The sequence below is a fragment of the Balaenoptera borealis genome (assembly GCF_965194805.1).
Source record: "Balaenoptera borealis genome assembly, chromosome: 1".
Taxonomy (NCBI): domain Eukaryota; kingdom Metazoa; phylum Chordata; class Mammalia; order Artiodactyla; family Balaenopteridae; genus Balaenoptera; species Balaenoptera borealis.
The window spans coordinates 141,300,243-141,321,189 of NC_138860.1; the positions used below are offsets into that span (position 1 = coordinate 141,300,243).

Genomic DNA, 20,947 nt, shown 5'->3' on the forward strand with positions numbered 1-20,947 from the left:
GGGGAGGCAACCCAAGTGGAAGAAACAATAGGAACAAAGGCATAAGGGGGAAAATCAACAGATGTATGTGGAGCGCACAGCACGCTAATACACTGTAATGCTGAATAACACAGCTGCCTCTGGGCATATGGGTATGCTACACAGCCGCTCTAGACCCCAGTCTCTTCTGTAAAGTGGAAATAATAATACTGTCTCTCAGAGGTATGGATGTAAATAGGACTTGGGACAATGCATCCAAGATAGTGGACACAGTAGATACTATATTCAATCATCCTTTTCTAGGTTGTTGTCTTGTCAGCAGGAAGGCAGCAGAAACCAGCTGTCTGGGTATAAACTAGAGAAAATACACAGTTAAAATTAGAAGTCATTCCTGACAGAAAGTAAACAAAAGAAACCAAACAGGACCCCAGAAATGGTCTTCTCAAACTAAATGTTGACACCAACACTACACCTTTACTCACTCTAAAACACAAAAGCCGGATCTCATAGCAGATTTACAATTCGATGACAGGCTAGTTTTCTTGCTCACTGCACTGAGAAAAAATATGGGCAATGAAAGAAAAATTCAGTTCCAAGCGGATGCTATTTTGATGGGAACATTCATAACTAACAGTACTATAGAAAAAATTATTCTAACATACTGACCCCCACCCATCCAAAACAAAAAGGATTTATATGACATTCTATAAACGCAGAAGAATTAGGAAATAAGTACTAACACTTATTGGGTAGCTACCATGTGCCTGGCACAAGATAGCTAGATCTAGACAGATAGATATAGATATCTTCTCCTCTCCCTCTCTCATTTAATCTTAACAACCTTACGAAGTAGGAACTATTGTTATCTCCCTACAGATAAGTGGGGATAGAAGTTACTGTAACTATCCAAGCTCACATGTCTGGTGTATGGTTGTGCTAGGATTTGAACTGAAGTAGCACCCCTCTGGGGCCCCTCATTTCCACCACTGTTAACTGCCTACTCTAGTCTCAGTTAGAATGAAAATACCCAGTGCCAGCAAAGCTGTGGCTAAATGGCTATCAGTGGGGAGTCAACATCACTACAATCTTTTCAGATAGTAACTAGTAAATACAGATTAAAATTTTGAACTCGTGTACTTTTTGCCTCAGCAATGGTACATTGGGGAAATCTACGCTATAGAAATAGAAGCACCAGTACCAAATGATTGACATACACATGTGTGCAGGTGTGCACATCACACATGTATGTTTATTTTGGTATTCTTTTACTGGCAAAAAATTGGAAAGTAATCTGAATGTCTGTCAATTGGAAAAAATATATAATACAGCATATTAAATATGACTATTAGATTAAGCAAAATAAAGCAGCTTTTCTCTTTTTAATGTATAGAATCTATTCCAGAAGAATGCATAATATGCACCTCAAACTTAACCAGTCTACAACGACCTCTTAATTTCTGCCTAAATGTAAATGGCACCACCATCTACCTAGTTGCTCAAGCCAAAAATCTAGGTCTATCCACGATTCTCTAGTTCCCTTCGGCTCCCACATTTAATCAAGTCTGATTCAACATCCAAAATATCAAGAATCAGCTCACTTTTCTTTGCTTCCAACCCCCAAACCTCATCTAACCACAATCAGGTCTTGCCTGGGCTTCTGCCGTCTAGTGTATTACTTTTACCTTCCTTTAGTCCATTCTCCACCTGGTAGACTATGTATCAGGTCACCTCACACCCCTGTTAAAAACCTTCCAGTGGCTTCTACTGCACACAGACTAAAACCTGAACTTCTTACTCTGACTCACAAAGCTCCTCTCTCCCTCCCACGTCACATTCCCTCCCTCTCCCTCGTATTTTACCCCACTACTCTCTGGGGCTCCCAATATGCGCCCCCAGCTTATTCTTGCTTGAGAGCTACTTTTGTCCTCTCTGCAGAGAAAGCTCTTCCCCCTTATTTTTGCATGTCTGGCTCCTTCTTACCATTTTGATCTTGTTTAAATTTCACCTTGTCCAAGAGGCTTTCCCTATAACCAATCAAAGTAGTCACAAGCCACATTCCCTATTTTAATTATCTGTAAGACACTGAACACTATTGATAATTCTCTTAGTTTATTTATGCATTTGCTAGTTAATTTCCTCATTAGAAGGTAAGCTGAACCATGTCAGGGAGACTTATCTGTTTTATTCATGCCTATATCTTTAAATACCCAAAATAGTACCTGGCACGTAATATACATTCATTGAATACTTGTTGAATGGAAAGAATAAGTATTATATGATCAAATATTTACTAAAAGAGACGCTATTCAAATAGTTTATTTTTGTTATAGAAGCAAAGGAAAAAGTATGGAAAGATACTAAACAGTAAAACTTAACTTCCTTGAGGAGGTAGGGAAAGGAAAATAAAATTTTCTAATAACTGCATTGTTTGATTAGTTATAATAAATGTGTATTTTAGGGAATTAAAAATAATTTAATAAGTAAAAAATGAGAAGAGAATGTAACATTCCTCAGCTGGGAATCCCTCAGCTGATTATTTATATAGCCAGCTACCTATCTATCTATCTATCCATCCATCTCTAGAAGCATATTACTATGTTAGCAATCTTGTTGTACTAGTAATTTCTCCATCAATGGATGAAAATATTTAAAGACACCAGCAATCATAGTATTAAAGTGTTTTTAAACCACAAAGAAAGGTATGATTCAGTCATTAAAAAAGAGAATTTTCTAATAAATTCTGAAATGCCTAATTAGGACAAATTGCATATCTAGAATGAACCTTAAGGAACTTTGAGGAAGGCAGTACTCATATGGTTAAGTTCTAATGTGTTTGTTTAACATTGTTATATTACTTTATAATCAATGCCTCAAATACTTCCTATTTTAATTAGGGAAATACCCTAGCTAATAAATTCTGAGTTTGGAATACCAGATACTGAAAATCCATGTAATTCATTCACTAAGCTAATTAGGAGTCATCTTACCTCAATAGAAGATGGGGAACTTGATGGTAATGGAAAGGGAGTAACGGCCATCTGATTGACTGCATCTTCATTTCTGTGGATGTTAAAATAGGCAGAATCAGTACACAGTAAAAGGCAGAATCAGTACACAGTAAACGCTAAGTTCTTGGCTCAAATTAGAATCACTTCCTCAGTTCTCAGTTGAAAATGCACACACAGCACCACAGAATGAAAAAAAAATGTAAATATACACTGGTTTTGAGCATGCAAAGCCATTAGGTACAAAAAGAGATGTATTACTCAAGGGATACTAAGATACAATTATTAGTGACAAAGAGTGATGATGCTAGAAGTTGGCCAACTTCTGCTTAGTAAGTCAGGTGCTGCAGAGGATACTTTTGGAAAGGCATCAACGCTTTCAATACCGAGGAGTATAAATTTTTCATATGGGGTGTGTAACCTCTAGGCCCCATTAATGTCTAGAGCATTTTGTTCTTTGAACTGGAAAGGTTCCCAGCCTCCTCACTTGGCTTCTAAATTTGTTCTGCCAGATGAAGGATGATGGGATGTATATGACAGTCCCTGCATGGGCAGACTGTGTGAGAAGGAGTGATAGATGGGGAGAATAGAGACCCAGACAGACAACGCTTTGTGAGTTAGGTTAATTCTACTCCTCATCATCCTAATTGGAGCAGAGGAGGTGGGAGCTAAAACTTCATCACCAGGGCGACAGGCACAGAACAACTCCTAGAATACCAGTTCTGGTGATTTGGGCTATTTCCACTATGTTACTAGCAAATGGTAGGTAAGCAGTGGTTCTGTGGGAGATCTATCCTTTACTGTTCATTCATGACACACAACCAAAATAATTATCTCAAGATTTATGTGAAGTTTGACTTTAGGTTTCACAATATAAACCAAAGAAGCTTCTTACTGGTGTGCAAAGATTTAAGACTGTTCACAGATCTCTTGTCCGGTGTACATAGGATAGCCACTCTCTGACTTAGGAGGGCACTCAAATCCATTTTATCCCATTTTATTTTTTATGTCTCACCAATTGGAAAAAGATCCATCAGTCGATGTCTTTCCTACTTTGAGGCTTTAATCATATCACTGCCTTTACCTGAAATGCCTTTCTTTTTAAAATTTATACCCCACCCATCCTTCTCCTCCAGTGTGAGTTCAATAACCTCAACTACACGAATTATTCCCTTGAGTTCAAAGACTATATATTGATGTCTTCCAAATTCACAGTTAGCCTGGATCTTTTTCTGAGCCTAGGATCTGCATATCCAACTCCCACTTTACATCTCCACTAGATGTCTTAGATGCATCTCAAATAAAATAAAGCTCTTTATCCCGCTCAGTTCCCAGAGGGTTCCACAGTCAACTTCCTCTCCACCTTAGTAAATATCAACAATATTCACCCAGTTGTTTAACTAGGAACCTAAAAGTCATTCTTGAAACCTCTCACTACTCAACTGTATATCTAATCCATCAAGAAGTCTTATTGATCCTATCTTCAAAACGCATCTTGAATCTTTGCACTTCTTTCCATCCTATCCTAGTACAAGTGATCATCATTTCTCACCTGAATTAATATATTTCAGAACATCCTATTTGGTCTCCCTACTTACACTCTTCATCCTCTGTTCAATCCATTCTTCACCCAGCAGTTATTATGGTTCTAAAACATAAATCTGATTATATTTCTTTCTCCTGCTTAAACTCCTCCTATGGCTCCTTATTGCACTTAGGATCAAGTTCAAAATTGTTAGGGAGGCTATAAGGCCTTGAGCAATCTGGCCCCAGCTCCCACCTCTGGCCTTTTCTTGTTCTCCCTTCTCTTCCTCACTCTGATCCAACCCAGTTACACAGGCCTCCTCTCCATTTCTCAGCTGAGCCAAGCTCCATCCACCTCATGGCCTTCTCTCATCTTCTTCTCTTCTGGTCTGCATGCTTCATGCCCAAATCTTTTGTCTGATTTTTTCCTATTTCTCCTTCATAGCTCACCATAAATGTCATTTCCTGAAACAAGCTTTCCAGGACCTCTACTATATGCTTACAGCACCTGTCAATGATCATAAATCTGTTTTCTTTCAAAATGTACCTAACTGATTTGTATGCACACCTGCTTCAAATCTGTCTTCCCCTCAAATGGTAAGCACTCCAAGGACAGAACTCATGTCCTTCCTACTCTCTATTACATCATCTAGGGGAAACACATTGCCTGGAAAATAGTCTGTACTTAACATAGTTATTTTTAAAAATGTAATGATCACTCACTTCAATAAGGAGACAAGAGGCAGTTTCAGTTCTAGAACTACCATTAAACTAGCTGTGGGATTTGGGGGAAATCACTTCTAAGAGAATCCGTCTCCTGATCTCTTAAGTAATAAGTAGGTTGAACTGTAAGAATTCTAAGTTGATAAAAATTCTTGTGGAATAAGGCAGATTATAAATAAATAAATGAAGTCTAGGTACCATTTCTTGCTCTAACCTTCTTAAATTCTTAGATTATCTAGCACACTAGCCAAACCAAAGCAAAGGGAGAAAAACTAAAATCACAAAGTGACACAGAGCATGAAGAATATGTCTGTTTCTTCTCACATTATTATAGATGCCTTGAGCATGCACTATTATGTTAAGAGATGGCTATTGTTTTTCAGGGAGTACAATCCATTCCTCAGCAGTTTGCTCATACACAGAAGAAGTAATCAATTACCCCTGGGTAAGTAACAGCATTTTCCCAGTGGTAATTCCCTTTCCCATTCAATCTCCCCCATGGAATAACACAATAGAGCTCAGCTCTAGCTTAGAGCTGAAAGCCAACAGGACATGTCTGCTCCAGATTCAGAGCCCATGGGGCAGAGTGTATTTGGCAGTAATTAAGCAGATGGCTTTTCATATCTCTTTCAAAGGTTACCAGCATTAAAAAACATAGCTACACATAAATTCTTATTGAGAAATTATGATTAACTGGACCAAGTTATCCCTTCATAATTTAACAATTTTCCCCAAATTAGTATGACTTTACTGGCCTTTAAAGTCCATATTAATTTTTAAAAAACATAACAGTATAGAAAACCTCAATAAAGTGAAGAAAGCTGCTATAAAAAGTTCCAGTTCATAATCCGATATAATCCACTAGTGAGTGAGTGTTCACACACCTCGGCATTAAGCAAGTGGAGACCTGACAGGGCAGCAATTTTAAAGAGAAAGAAATGGGAAGAGGGAAACCAAAGGAGAGAAGATAATTACACTTCACACAAACAGTTAACCTGAAAGACTTCTGGGGACCCTGTGACCCCTCATAGTCCATGATTCTCATAAGGAATGAAATCTGTTTGCTTCATAATTAACCTTTTCTTCCCAGTATAATCAACATAAGTTTCTTAGGTCCTGGTGTCCCACACAGTATAAAATCAGGAATTGTAATTGTTTGTTGGTGTTTTTGTAATTCTTTTTAACAGCTGTTGGGAGAGAGAGAGTGGAATTCTACCATGGATAAATGTGAGGTTTCCAGGGTACCTTGGAACACTGTATAGGTACGCCCTTATCACTAGGCTTGCCGTGCTCTATTAAGATTATTTGTGCTGCTCTTTCTCCCTCTCTAAACACAGAGATGGGATCTTATTTCTTTATATCCCCAGCTTGTAGCAGGATACCTCAGTGAGAGTAGGTGTACTATAAATGTCTGTTGAGTGAAAGGGGTCTTAACAAAGCAGGAAAAAGATATGAAGTAGAACTATCAAGAGTGTGCCCTATGCTCTCCAAGCTACTTCACGAGTTAGAGACAACGTGCTGCCTGCAGTCAGCCAGCTATTGGTATTTACCACATTAATGGACATTTCTCGGAGTGTCTGCCCAGCTCACAGTGATTCCATGGATGGGCTATACTGTGTAACACTGACAGCTGGCCTCAACCTCAGTGGATGTAGGGGGCAGACGCCTGCCTCATTTTGAGCCCATCAATTCTCTCTCCCAGGGACTCAAAATCTAGAACAGACTCATAGAGATCAAGAGTGTGGTATCTAGACAATACTAATGGAAATGCTCAAGGCTAAACAGGGGGTTCAGAACTCCCTTCTGCTGACGTCTCTGAAGTCGCCCTGCTTCCTTCTCTTCAGAGTCTTAGCTGTATGGCTTCTTCTTAAGAGTCCACAAGATATCCCTGTATTATTACAATACATTCTCCTTTTAATTTAAGCTGGCTAGAGTTTACTTCAATTGGTTGAAATTCAACAATATAGCTCTGATTTCATTTTGAATATATTCATTTGTTTAACAAATATTTATACTATGAATACAAAAATGAATAAAACATGATTCCTGCCTTTGATGATATTAGCAACTAGTGAGGAACACAGCTAGGTAAACAGACAATTACAATAGTGGAATTTCTATCTAGGGACTGTCAATTTAGTTTTTCTCCAAAAGGATGCTAGGAACACACCCAATTCAGTGTTTTGTTTGTAGAATATATTTATATTTATGACAAAGACATATTCTAGATCCACATTTCAATTCAATCTTGTTATAAAAATATATTCACATTGGTAAAAATCATGCAAAACATGTGTTAGGCAGAATTCTAAGAAGGCTCCCAAGATTCCTGCCCCCTGGTTTACAGGTTGTGAGTAGGATGAATTTCCCTTCCATGATTAGGTTAAATTATACAGCATAGCTGACCTTAAGATAAAGGCAGATTACCAGGTTGGGCAAGACCTAATCACGTGGGCCCTTTAAATCTGGAGATTTCACTTCTTAGAGCCTCATTGTCCTGGTCTCTGAAATTAGTAGGTTGACCTACATGAATTTTAAGGAATGCCTGGAGGTCAGAGATAGAAAGTCAGAGATTAGAAGTACCATCTCTGGCTTGAGCATGAAAGGGGCCTCATGGCAAAGAATGTGAATGGCCTCTAAAAGCTAAGAAAAGTCTCCATCTAAGAACCAACAAGGAAATAGACTTTAACAAGAATGAGCTTGGAAGTAGATTTTTACCCAATGCTCCAGACAAGCACTCAGCCTGGCCAACATCTTGATTTCTGCCTCATGATATCCTAAGCAGAGAGCCCAGCCCCTCTGTGCCAGACTTCTGACCTACAGAACTGTCAGCTAATACATGGGTGTTGCTCTAAGCCATTAAATTTGTGGTAGTTTGTTACACAGCAAGAGAAAAGTAATACCTAACAAAACTTTTTGATTTGGAAAACACGATCACCAGAAACATAACTTTTCAGTTCTTACCATGTACTGCTGTTTTGATGCTTTTTATGTGTTAACTCATTTAACCTTCATAACAACTCTACGTAGTAGTTACAATTATTTTCTTCATTTTACACAGAGATTAAGCTACATGACCAAAGTCACAAAGCTAATAAATAGCAAGCTGAGATTAAAATCCAGCCATCTGGTTTCAAAACCTACTCTTTTAACTATTATATTACAGTGTTTTCCATTTCAATAGCCTGACTCAAAGCCACAAATATCTTCTCTCATATATGCAAGCTAATATCCCCAGATCCATCTTGGGGAAAAGTTCTACTAGTCACAATTTACTCTTTTTTTTTTTTTTTTTAAATTTATTTATGTTTGGCTGTGTTGGGTCTTCATTTCTGTGCGAGGGCTTTCTCTAGTTGTGGCGAGCAGGGGCCACTCTTCATTGCGGTGCATGGGCCTCTCACCATCGTGGCCTCTCTTGTTGCGGAGCACAGGCTCCAGACGCGCAGGCTCAGTAGTTGTGGCTCACGGGCCTAGTTGCTCCGCGGCATGTGGGATCTTCCCAGACCAGGGCTCGAACCCATGCCCCCTGCATTGGCAGGCAGATTCTCAACTACTGCGCCACCAGGGAAGCCCCACAATTTACTCTTAAAGCTATTTCACAATTTTCCTCAGGGTAAAGATGCATGCAGGGTTCTAAGTTTGCTCACTCTGACTCGATCAACTTTTCATAATTAAGTTCGGAGTATCACAGCTACATTACTCATCCCTCAAATAAATATAATGACTATAAAATGCTTTAAAATACTCATTGTGCTTGATAGTGCAGGTAGGATGGTGAATAATATGATGGAGTGTAACTCCCTCAGTACTCTTCTCTGATAGTGATTAGGGCTGTTCCTAAATCCTCTGGCTGGTAGTTTTCTTCACCTTTAAAGTTGAGCCAGTTCTCGATTAACTACGTCTCCTTTTCTGCCTTGGTGATCATGGAAACACAGGCTGAGATGGAGCCTCTGTTGCCTGGGTACCTAACTGACCATAGTGAGCAGAAAGACCCCCTTGCTGAGCCCTGGTAGACCCGTAAAATGAGAAAGAAAGAAACCCTTTGTCGTTTTAAGCGACTGAGATTTGGGCTGTTAGTCACTGAAGCATTATTGAGTCTATCCTGACTCAAAGATGTTCTAAACAAGTTTATTCTATAATAATTTTTTTCCCAGAAGTCATGCTTGTACCTTAATCAGAATAGCTAAAAACTGGAAACAACCCAAATGTCCACCTTCAGGAGAATGGATCAAAAAATTGTGGTATCTTCATAGATTGGAATATTCCTCAGTAATTAAAGGAACTATTGATATATACGACGACAAGGATAAATCTCAATTATGTAAAATGAAAGAAACCAGACACAGAATGATAGATGTTGTTTGATTCTATTTATACGAAGCTCAAGAATAGTTAAAACTAATCTATGGTGACAGAAATCAGAAGTGTTGGCTCTGCGGGGAGGGACTGACTGGAAAGGAGCACCAGGAAACTTTCTGGGGTGAATGAATTTCTTATATTTTTGTTTTGGGTGATGGCTACACAGGTGTATGTTTTGTATTATCAAAACTCAACAAACTGAACACTTAAAATCTATTGCATTGAGTATAAATCATACCCCAGTTTAAAAATGAATTCATGATTATATAATGTGTAAGACATCTATGTGCTATTCTGGAAAGAAATCCAGTCCTAAGCAGACCTAGGTAAATGTACAGTTCCATCTGCAGTTCTACCAGTAAGAGGTAAGCAAGATACTAAGCAACTTTTTAAAAATCTTACTTCTTAATCTATAAAATTAGGATATTATCTTCTAACAGAATTGAGAGATAACATAAATGTCATAACACTAAAGCATAGGAACAATAGTTAACATTTAATGTTTTATGATGTTCAGTCTCAGATGTTTACATTTCCAGGTGCTAAGTCCTCAGTTACTCTTGATTCATTCACCCATCAACTCTTATACCCAAAGAAAGCATCCAGTCTAAAGGTTTCATTCTAAAAATTTCATTCTTTTTTCTCTTTTCTTCTAGTCCAATGTCCCCATCCTAATTCATGTACTTTTCACATCATCTATACTGTGACAACAGCTTTCTCTGTGTCTCAGTCAATCCAAATCACTCCCCTCTCAACTGTGAAAACCCCTCTCTGCAACCAAGCCTGCAAATGCACTCTGAATAACTCAGCATCATAGAGTTCCCTCTATTGGTGTTAGTTTTGCCTGATGTATAGTTATTTATCTGCATGTCTTAGAAGTTCTTGAATAACTTCTTACTTAACTCCGTGGTCTTATATAGTATCTGAGATACAGTAGGTACTCAATAAATACTTGAATTAAATTTGTTCATGCAGTTTAGACTTAATTTTTTCCTATGTAAATCTACCCAGGTAGCATTAACTAGCTCTTGCTGTACCCACTGTCACAACAGTAATCTCTCTTTCCTCTGAATTTCTAAACTACTGACATGGCTTTTCTCAGCAACTTCTTTCTATTCTTCTAAGAATACTTCACTGCATTCTTAGAAGCATGTACATGTCACATACAGGGATTTGTTGATAAAACCCTTTATGTTTATTCCTTATCCATTAAAGTTGTAACCATAATTAAGTTGTAGTAAGAGATTTCAATAACATGTTATTTAAAGCATCAATCCAATAATCATTGACTAATTCCTTAGGATTAAATATGAGATTCTCTCTCTAATGTAAACTCTAAAAGAATGCTACAAATTGTGGTTAAAAGAAAGATTAGTGAGATATGAGGAGAACATACTTATCTTCAGGAAAGCACACTGAGCCCATGACAACAATTTCTGAATGAGGAAAAAAAAAGACATCTGATGTAATGGGCTGTGTGTATGTGTGTGTGTGTATTTGTAGAATTCCATAACTTTTCATTTATCAGGGTCTGAGATATCTCCAAGGAGCATTTCTCCTTTTAAAAGTGAAAGTGTGTTGCATCCTAAAATTTATACGGAATAGCCAAAACAATCTTGAAAAAGAAGAACAAAGTTGGAGGTCTCACCCTTGCTGATTTCGCAATGTACTACAATGCTATAGCAATCAAAACAATGTTGTACTAGCTTAAGAACAGACATATAGACCAATGGAATAGAATAGAAAACCCTGAAATAAACCCTCAGTGTAGGGTCAAATGATTTCAACAAGGGTGCCAAGACCATTCAGTGGGGGAAAGGATGATCTTTTCAACAAATTGTACAGGGAAACCTGGATATCCACATGCAAAAGAAAGAAGTTGGATCCTTCCCCTATACCATAAACAAAAATTAACTCAAAATAGATCAAAGACCTAAACGTGAGAGCTAAAACTATAAAACTGTTACAAGAAAACATAGGGGACAAACTTCATGACATTGGATTTGGCAATGATATCTTGGATTGGACACCAAAAGCCCAAGAAACAACAAATAGATAAATTGGACTATATTAAAATGAAAACCTTCTGTGGATCAAAGGACACAATCAACAGAGTGAAAAGGCAACCTATGGAATGGGAGAAAACTTTTGCAAATCGTATATCTGATAATGAGTTAATATCCAGAATACATAAAGAATTCCTGCCACTCAACAACAAAACAAACAACCTGATTAAAAAACAAGAAAAAGACTTGAAAAGACAACTCTCCAAAGAAGTTATACAAATGGCCAATAAACACATCAAAAAATGCTCAACATCACTAATCATCAGAGAAATGCACATCAAAACCACAATGAGATACCACCCCATACCCAATAGGATAACTACTATCAAAAAAATGGAAAACAATAAGAGTTGGTGAGGTGGTAGAGAAACTGGAACCCTTGTCCACTGTTGGTAAGAATGTAATATGGTGTAGCTGCTACGGAAACTACAGTGGTTCTTCAAAAAACTGAAAATAGAATTGCCATATAATTCAGCAATTCCACTTCCGGGTATATATGAAAAAGAATTCAGAGTAGAGTCTCAAACAGGCATTTGTACACTCATGTTCATACTAGCATTATTCACAATAGTCAAAAGGTAGAAGCAACCCAAGTGTTTCTCAACAGATGAATGGATAAACATACAATGGAATATCATTCAGTTTTAAAAAGGAAGGCAATTCTGACACATGCTACAACATGGATGAACCTTGAAAACATTATGGTAAGTGAAATAAGCCAGTAACAAAAGGACAAATACTGTATGAGTCCACTTTTATGAGATACCTAGTGTAGTTAAATTCAGAGAGAGAAAGTAGGAAGATAGTTGCCAGGAGCTTGGGGGTGGGGGTGGGGAGGAGAGAATGGGGTATTATTTGTCAATGGGTATAGAGTTGCAGTTCTGCAAGATGTAAAAAGTTCTGGAGATAGATGGTGGTGATGGCTGTACAACAATGTGAATATACTTAATTCTACTTTAACTGTACACTTAAAAATGGTTAATAAGGTAGATTTTATGTTATGTATATTTTACCACAATTAAAAAAATTAACTAAGACCAAAAAAAGTACATGTGTGATGAGAATACATTTGAATTATTTAGAATATCACTTAAAACCATTTTGTCTTCGGGACTGCTCTGGTCTTACCACTTGGAAATTCACTTTCACTAAACCCATAAATCTTATTTTATGTCCACAAAACAGCATTATATCAAAAGTAGAAGTTATGTGCCTGAATTCAACCTGGAGTACTGAGTAAGTTGATTTAATTTTTTGCAACCTGTTCTAAAATGATTATAACTACAATCTAGTGGCTAGCACGTTGTTTAGGTGTACACATACAAAAAGCTGAATAAATGAGGAACACATGAACACAACTAAACAGGCCTAGATAATTTTTTCTGACTGTATTATCAATAAATATAGTGAGGTGAGACACTTGAAAATAAACTCTACATTCGCTATATTAATTGGAACATGACATTGAATTAACATTCAGCCAGGAAAGCTCCATGTAAATGAACCAGAAGTAACATATAAAACAAAGCAAATCATTATATCTCAGTGGGAGCAAAACTCCTTTCTGAAAAGATTCCAGGAGGTATTTCTAACTATATGAATACACTAAATAGTTTCCAATTTCCAACTGGAAGAAACCACCAAAATAGCTAAATATGCTGAATCTGAAATAAATGTCTAGTGAGTGGAATTATGAACTCTATTTATGGTATTCCTAACAATGTCAATCACTAATTGAGGGCTGCTGGGAGTAACTCAGCATCTAGACCCACATTTTACAAAGGTGGCCCCAGGCAAGTTCTAAATAATGGTTGCCATTTGTACAGAGGAAAAGTTGACTCATAAAATATTTGGCAGTGAAGGTTGGCAGCAGAGTTAATATGGGGAGCTTTAGGACTGGATGGGATAAATGACAGCCTACCAAGTTTCTCATAGAGACTCTTTCTAAAGATAGTACAGTAGATACCCACAGCCATTCTTCTCTTTATTCCGGCTGGCAAAGCCCGAATGTTGTTCAGGTATCCAGCCCTCACCGGAAGGCCATGTACTAGGAAAGGTGACTCTTCCTGCAGGCATAAATCTGGGAAAAATCTTGCCTGATTTCTCTGAAATCATCGCGGTAATCTCATTTCAAGAGCCAACGGCAGGGGAAACCTGTCATACTGGAGATCCTCAGTAGAGACTTGTTCAGAGGTCTTGTGCTCTGCTAAAGAAGTCTGAAAGATAAAAACTTCTCAGGATCAAGGCTAAGAGCCTACATGTGACAAGCATACGTGCAGAGAGAACTTGCTCTGGTTGCTCATGATTTGTTCAGAGAGCTCTACTTTTAGCATCCTTCCCATTCATTAGGATTCTTTGGCAGCAAGCAATAGAAATGAATTTAGGCCAACTTAAACAAAAGGTAATTTATTAGAGGGATAATGGAATCTCACAAAACATAGGCAGGTTATATGATCAGACTTGGAACAGACCAGGAACTAAGAGACTTCCAGAGGACAAGGAAGCAGGATGCAGAATGAATTCATAGCAGGAGCCTCTGATCAAGGCCCTGTGGCTCCATGAATAAACACCATACATATAAAATCACTCACATTCCTTGCTTCCTGTTCTAAGCCTAAGGTATCATACTGCCCAAACTTAGGTTGCATGACTGCCCACTGGCCACACCTTGGCAGTGAGAGAGAGATCTGTCTATTTCAGCTTCTACAGAGGGAGACAGGTATCTAGATTTACTGTTTTTACTGTTCCATCATACTATATACATTGTGTGTGTGTGTGTGTGTGTGTGTGTGTGTGTGTGTGTGTTTGGGGGAGAGGAGTCTATCAAAGAAAACAGGCATTCTACAGGGAAAGGTGTAAAAATACTGCAAAAAAAAATAAAAAGGAAAAGAAAAAAAAAATCCCATCATCCCTGTGACTATCACAACTAGTTGTTTCTGAGTGCCAAAAGAAGTGAAACAAATATAGTCATGATTCCCACAAGCTGGTGTTAAGAAATAGGAGCAGCAAAGAAAAAATTAGCAATTCTATTCATGAAACAATAACAGTGGTTTTCAAAGATACTTTACAAGTCATACAAGAAAGATGGGCCTGTTTGGTAGCAGCACTTTACCTAATTGACTAAATTCATCTGAATTCACGAATGGCCCTGTAAAATATTTGGTTATTTCAGACTACCTAGCTACAACCACCCTCAGAGAAAAATTTATGGCTACTGTAGATATTCAAAAGAATATGTCATAGGCTGTCAAGATGATTCCAGAAATGTATGACCCAATGGAATGATAACTGGATTAAATATACAGCTTCCCAAGGTTACCATAGTCTGTCAAAGGGAACAATGTTCCTCATTTTGATATATAAATTCCAATGTTTTTGACAAAAGATCAAAACACTCTAATTTCACCTTGTTCTTGAACCAAAAGTCTTATAAATTCTACTTAGGAATTTAAAATTACTATTTAAAATGGATAGAACAGGAAACAAGTATGGAAGAAATAAGCAAGAGTCAGCATTTCAGAGCACCTGAGAGACTTATATGGATCTACCATACGGTCCAACTAAACAAAGAAACAGAAGAGCCTTGAAACTACAGGAGAGTCTCTACTTCCTACAACTGCTAACATGGTTCAGTGCTAATGACAGGCCTCCTCCGCAAAACTTCTTGTCATATATGCCATGGATGATATTTTATTGTGCACTTGAAAAGGGGCATTGCATTCTTTAATGGTCTATGAGAGTGAGAAAGATGCTTGCTTACAGAAATCAAATCAAATGACATACATAGCTGTGTTCATCCAATGATACTTTCTAAAGATACTAAAGAAGGACTGCTTTTCTTCTAGAAGTAATGTTCAGGTATATTGGGCGTAACATCCAATTCTAGAAATCTTTGAGTTTCTATACATACTATGACTTTGCTTACTTATCCTTTTGGTCTGAGCTTAAACGTCTTTCTCTGTGACACCCTCCCATAGGCTTCAAAGACCAGGTTAGGTGTGTCTCTTATATGTTCCTATAGTATCACAGCACTTACACCACTGGATAAGGCACTGGACTGTTTTACTCTCTGTGTCCTCTCTTAGGGCAGAGACTGTGTTCTCTGTTCTCTGCGTCACTCACTCCACAACACTAGCACAAGTAGGCACTCTGCAAATACTTATCAAATAAGTGCATGAATGTTTCTTAAGTCAAATTCATACTTGTTCCCACAATCTTTTTTCCCTCCTATTGATCAAAACTAGACGTAAAGAATCAAGAGCACAATAAGGGTCTTAAAAACAGGCATTCAATTTGTTTATTCAGATGGACTTTGACATTTACATTAATTTCAAATCAGCATCATCTTTTAGGGACATGGCTAGAGGATAACAGGTCACACCATATTTTTAATTACAAAAACAAGACATGTTCAATGGATACAGTAAGGTGGATCCCATGGCGAGTCCACTTTCACTTGTTAGGGCTTGACAGCTAGCACTAAATCTTTCCAAGGGTTTCAGTTTCATTTGGCCTCCTTTAGCCCCAGCAGTTTTTAACAGTACACATTTTCCACATGTAATTAAGTAATGGAGAGTGAGTTGTTATACATGACATTTAATTTTCGATAGTGGGGGAAGGTATGACAAGAGCTGCAGGCGAGATCATTAATCTTCTTGGATCCCTGTACTGCCAAATACAGAAATTCATTCTTCATCGTATTAATACAGTGTTCCTCCTGTACTGAAATTGGAGTGCTTGTGTAGAGGGGATCATGTGGAATAGGAAAACTCACAGAATTGAGTGTGTGGTACACAGTAAGCCCCCAGATTGTAATATACATCTAGATGATCTAGAGTAGAATAATTTAGTATACCAGAGTCTACATGTGCCATTGGGCACAATTACATGATTACAGGATTGTCCGAAATCTAGCAATGTGGGGAGAAAAGGGCAAAAAGTGATTATGTAAGTCATGTATACACAGCAGCAACTTGCTAATTTTCCTTGATGACTCACAGACCCCTCTTGTGAATTATAGATCAATTAGTATATGAATAAAGACAAGTGTTAAAAGAATATAAGGACCTGATCATACAAATGTACATCACTACAGACTAAAGACCCTAGTTAATTAAAATGTTGCCTGCAGCGTATTTTAACAGCTTTCTGTGATTACTACTAATCATTCTCCCAAACCTGTGGCCAGTTCCCATTTTTATGTCAACTGTCAATAAATTTGAAAAAGAGTTGCTCAGGTATAAAAGCCAAAATTTTCCGTATAATGGAAATGCACAGGGAATCAATAATTTCAACTAAGGAAGGAAATACTGCCAAATAGAAGCACTAATCAAAGAAATACAATTTATAAAAATCAGTTTTTAAAGTAACATTGTATCACACAAAGCAAGTTATGCCGTTTTAAAGAAAAGTATAATTGCATCTGTTGTACTGAGATGATTTAAGTGCTAACTTCCTGAAACTTGGTAACAAATCAATATTTAATTGTTTCAGGATTTGGTTCCAAAATAGGCAAAATTAGAGTTCTTGTAACAATAGCCTGAAAGAGGTAATTTATAGGCAGAGGCTGAAAGATGTATCTAAATGATTAATGAACTAGACAATTAGCCTGAAGAAGCGAGGATGATGTGCTGGATAGCACCTAAAATGCACAGGTTACTACACACGAATAGGACACCAATCTACCATGACACCCTTATTGGTGATGTACAGAGCTGATGAGCAATAAAATACTTTCTTTTTTGATTTCCTTAAGTGCTTTAAATTCCGACCCTACTTGATATTACTTACCTCAGTAAAATCTATTATAATACATTTTACTGACATGGGGATTAATTGATGTTAATTAGATTTCTCTTTACACAATCCTCAATTAAAGAGTGTTCTACTCCTTTTTAGAGTATCAAGTCATCATTAAAAAAAGAAGACCACGGAGAAGAAACAAGCAGAAGCAGCAGCAGCCCAACAACAGCAGACAGGGAAATAAAAGACATTTTAGGCAGGCTGTGTCCTTGTCTCTTATTCTAACATTTACCAGAAATGGTTGTATATAATGTCCGTAGCTATCTCTTCCAGTGCTTAATCATTATGATGTTAATTAAAGCATTCTAAAACTGTGAATGCGCTTCACTCAACAAATAGTCAAGATGCTGGAATTAGACAAAGTATATATGAGAAGTGGTTCTTTTTTTTACCCCTCCTCCTCCCTTCTCCCTAACTACTTCTTTCCTTCTCTTTGACCTCTGACCTCCCTCCCTCCCCGCCTTTTTCTGCCATCAACATCATCACCATCATCTTCATCACTATAGCAGCCACCATTGTTGAGTCCATATTGCCAGGCAATTTACATGTATAAATACATTAGACATGTATAAATACATTATAAATATAGAGATAGAGATAGCTATATTATCCCCATACTAAAGCTCAGGAAACTGACTAAGCTCACAAAGCTGGGATATCACAGAGTAGGTTTCAAGCCCAGGCAGGGTGAACTGTGGTTTCTTTTTTTAATCACTAAGCCTTAGAGTTCAGTCTTGTTTTAGAAAACAAGGTAAGAGTTCTTAGTCAAATGACTTTAGGTAAGAGTTCTTAGTCAAATGACTAGTTCCTTCCCTATGGAAACTGAAGCATTAATTAATTAATAAAATGCTGGCACACAAATTATTAGATACATATCTACTGAATAAAACAAAAGGTTGTAAGCAGTGCATACATCTCTCTTGATACAATTCAAGCTCATTTCCCTTTAGATAGTCTAAAAGTGGGTATGACTAGATTGTTCAGAATCAAGCCCACATCATTTTTCTCCCTATAAAAGAAGATATAGAAAATCTTCCTAAGTTAGATTATTTGAGAAAGCAGTAGGGAGAGGGACTAAAGTATGAGGAATTTTGTAAGATATGAGTTATATGTCTATATGCATTTTTGAATCCACAAAATAAGTCAGACTAACTTACTATGATTGTTGCCTTTGGAGAATAAATAATCTGGATTGCTCAGTAGGAGCTGAAAGGAAATTTATTCAGTAAAGCTTTCTGAATGCCCACTATGTGCTAGGCACTATAATTTAATGACCATGTAAGAAAGGTTCATAATTAGATGACATATTTTGAATGTAGTTTGATCCTTCTAAATTGCTTAAAATCACTTCCAGTAAATAAGTATTCAGCAGCATCCTCAATCATGCTTAAATCATTAATTTCCTGAACAAATTTTTTTCTTGATTCTGATCCCTTCTGAACAATCAAAATTGAAACCAGCAGACACTAAATTAATGGGAGTATATTACTATTATTAAAATTCTACTCAGCTTTCTCTTCTGTACTCTAAATAATTTCAGTTCGTTTAACCTTTCTTTCTTGAAGGAGGGGGGTTCTATTTCCCAACTACTTAATTGCATTAAATGATTTCCTTTGGATCCTACTCAATTTTCTTTTGCTCTCTTTAAAATGGGATGACCCAGCATGGGTAATAAAGGCCCCACAAATGCTGAAGAGGTAACAGTAATGTTAATCATTAATAATGTCCCTTGCAGCAGTCGCCACCATGTGCCAAGCACTGATGTGCAGACTCTACTGAGTGCTATATAACGTCTTCTCATGTGATCCTCACACAGCTTTACACAAAGTTCTAAAGCCTAAATGGCTTCACCTCTTCACTTGTATGCACTTCTCTTGATGGACATCTTAAATTTTTGAGGGGCTGACCTTTCCTCAAGTCTGTTCATGTTTTCATCATCTAACTCTAATTTTGTAACCTCTGGCAACAGCAAGGGCCAAGAAACCCCAAAAAAGAGATTGGTGTCTAACAGAGGACTTCAAGGTGAGTAAGCCAGAGGTGGTCGTCTTAATAAATACACAAAGACAGATGAGAAGGAGGAAAGTTTCCCCCCCTAGAAACAAGAGTAAAATCCCCTGGAAATCCAGAAAGTGTTACTGAGCAAGAGAAAAGGGCATCAATGTAGGATTTCTCCAGGAGCAAAGCAGCAACACCTGTGAGGCTGAAGTGATGGCATGGGAAGGAATATTTCAATCACCTACATTAGTGCCCATATCTGGGAATAAAACTCCCCCTTAATCCCAGCCATCTCCTGGGAGTGGACGGGTCTTACTGACAGGTAACTATAGAGAAGTGGGAGAATAACAATGATCATCACCATCATAAAGGACCAGCTAACATTTTTTCAAGCCTTTACTCCATGCTCGACACTGTGGTAAGCATTTCTAATTTTTGAAATACCACAATGAGTGAGGTAAGTGCTTTATAGCCCCCATTTTACAGATAATAACTGAGGGCCAAAGCAAAAAGAAACAGCGTGACAGTTAACATACAGGGTTAGTTACATCCCCTAAGAATAATTCAGACTCATCTGTCATTTCAGTCCAATAACAGGGAATCAAGCTTCCTTCCACTGCTGATGATGGCCACCACCAATGAGAAGTCCCAATTCTGACTCATTTATGCCAAAAGGGCTCAGTCAGCTAGCAGATGAGGTGTGGGCAAATGTGAAGCCCCAAACGGACCGACCACACGACTCCAGATGGCAGAGCTCACATCTCCTCCCCTCTGTATTTCTCACCAGCACTCTTAATACGAAGCTCCTAAAATTTTCCTGGGTTCTTTTTTTCCTGCGTATTCTTTGATGAAGGCATTAATGAGTCAGCAAATGTACCAAATGATGGTGACAGTAGGATGAGAAGCTAGAATATTCTATTATATTTATAAAGAGGATAATCAGGAAGGAAAGAATTTTTTTTAATGGAAATAAAAATACAAGCCTCAATTACCAGTTCTATCATGTGAAACGTAAATAACAAGAACGCCTCACAATCGAAACAATCTATACTTTTCTTGAAGTGACAGTCACAAAAGGGAAATATATTTTTAGAATACAGTGATTTTGTTAAACAAACCAAAGATGAAATAGTCTTACACAAATTATAACATCTCAAGAGGAGATCTTAAGTTTTAGAAAACCAGATGTATCTATCCTACCTGATGAAAACAAGCTTGACCTTTGACGGGGCAGTCTTAATAATGGCAGATGCATTTTGATGACTTCTTCCATACAGGATCTGATTGTTTATCTGTGGGGGAAAAAATCAAATGCACTTGTAAAATTGTAATATATATATATTTTGTATGAAAATATATATGTATATATACATGTATACAAGTATATGTGTATGTACTTGGAATTAAAAAATGAAGTTCATTCATTTTTAAGTAGGCAGATGTAGGACTCTTTAATGCTCAAAATCTTAACATTCTTCACAGTATAGCTTCAAA

General features: G+C 37.4%; 1 protein-coding gene across 21 annotated transcripts in view; it reads right to left on the reverse strand.

Annotated features, from left to right (window-relative positions):
- PATJ (PATJ crumbs cell polarity complex component) overlaps positions 1-20,947 on the reverse strand; it is a 350,711-nt gene that overhangs the window by 97,529 nt on the left and 232,235 nt on the right. For all 21 annotated transcript variants that reach the window (XM_082356311.1, XM_082356308.1, XM_082356317.1 and 18 more), the window contains 2 exons: positions 20,654-20,745; positions 2,967-3,039 (listed from right to left, as the gene is read on the reverse strand). In XM_082356311.1, the coding sequence (XP_082212437.1) occupies positions 2,967-3,039; positions 20,654-20,745 (165 nt within the window). The remainder of the gene's footprint in view (positions 1-2,966; positions 3,040-20,653; positions 20,746-20,947) is intronic.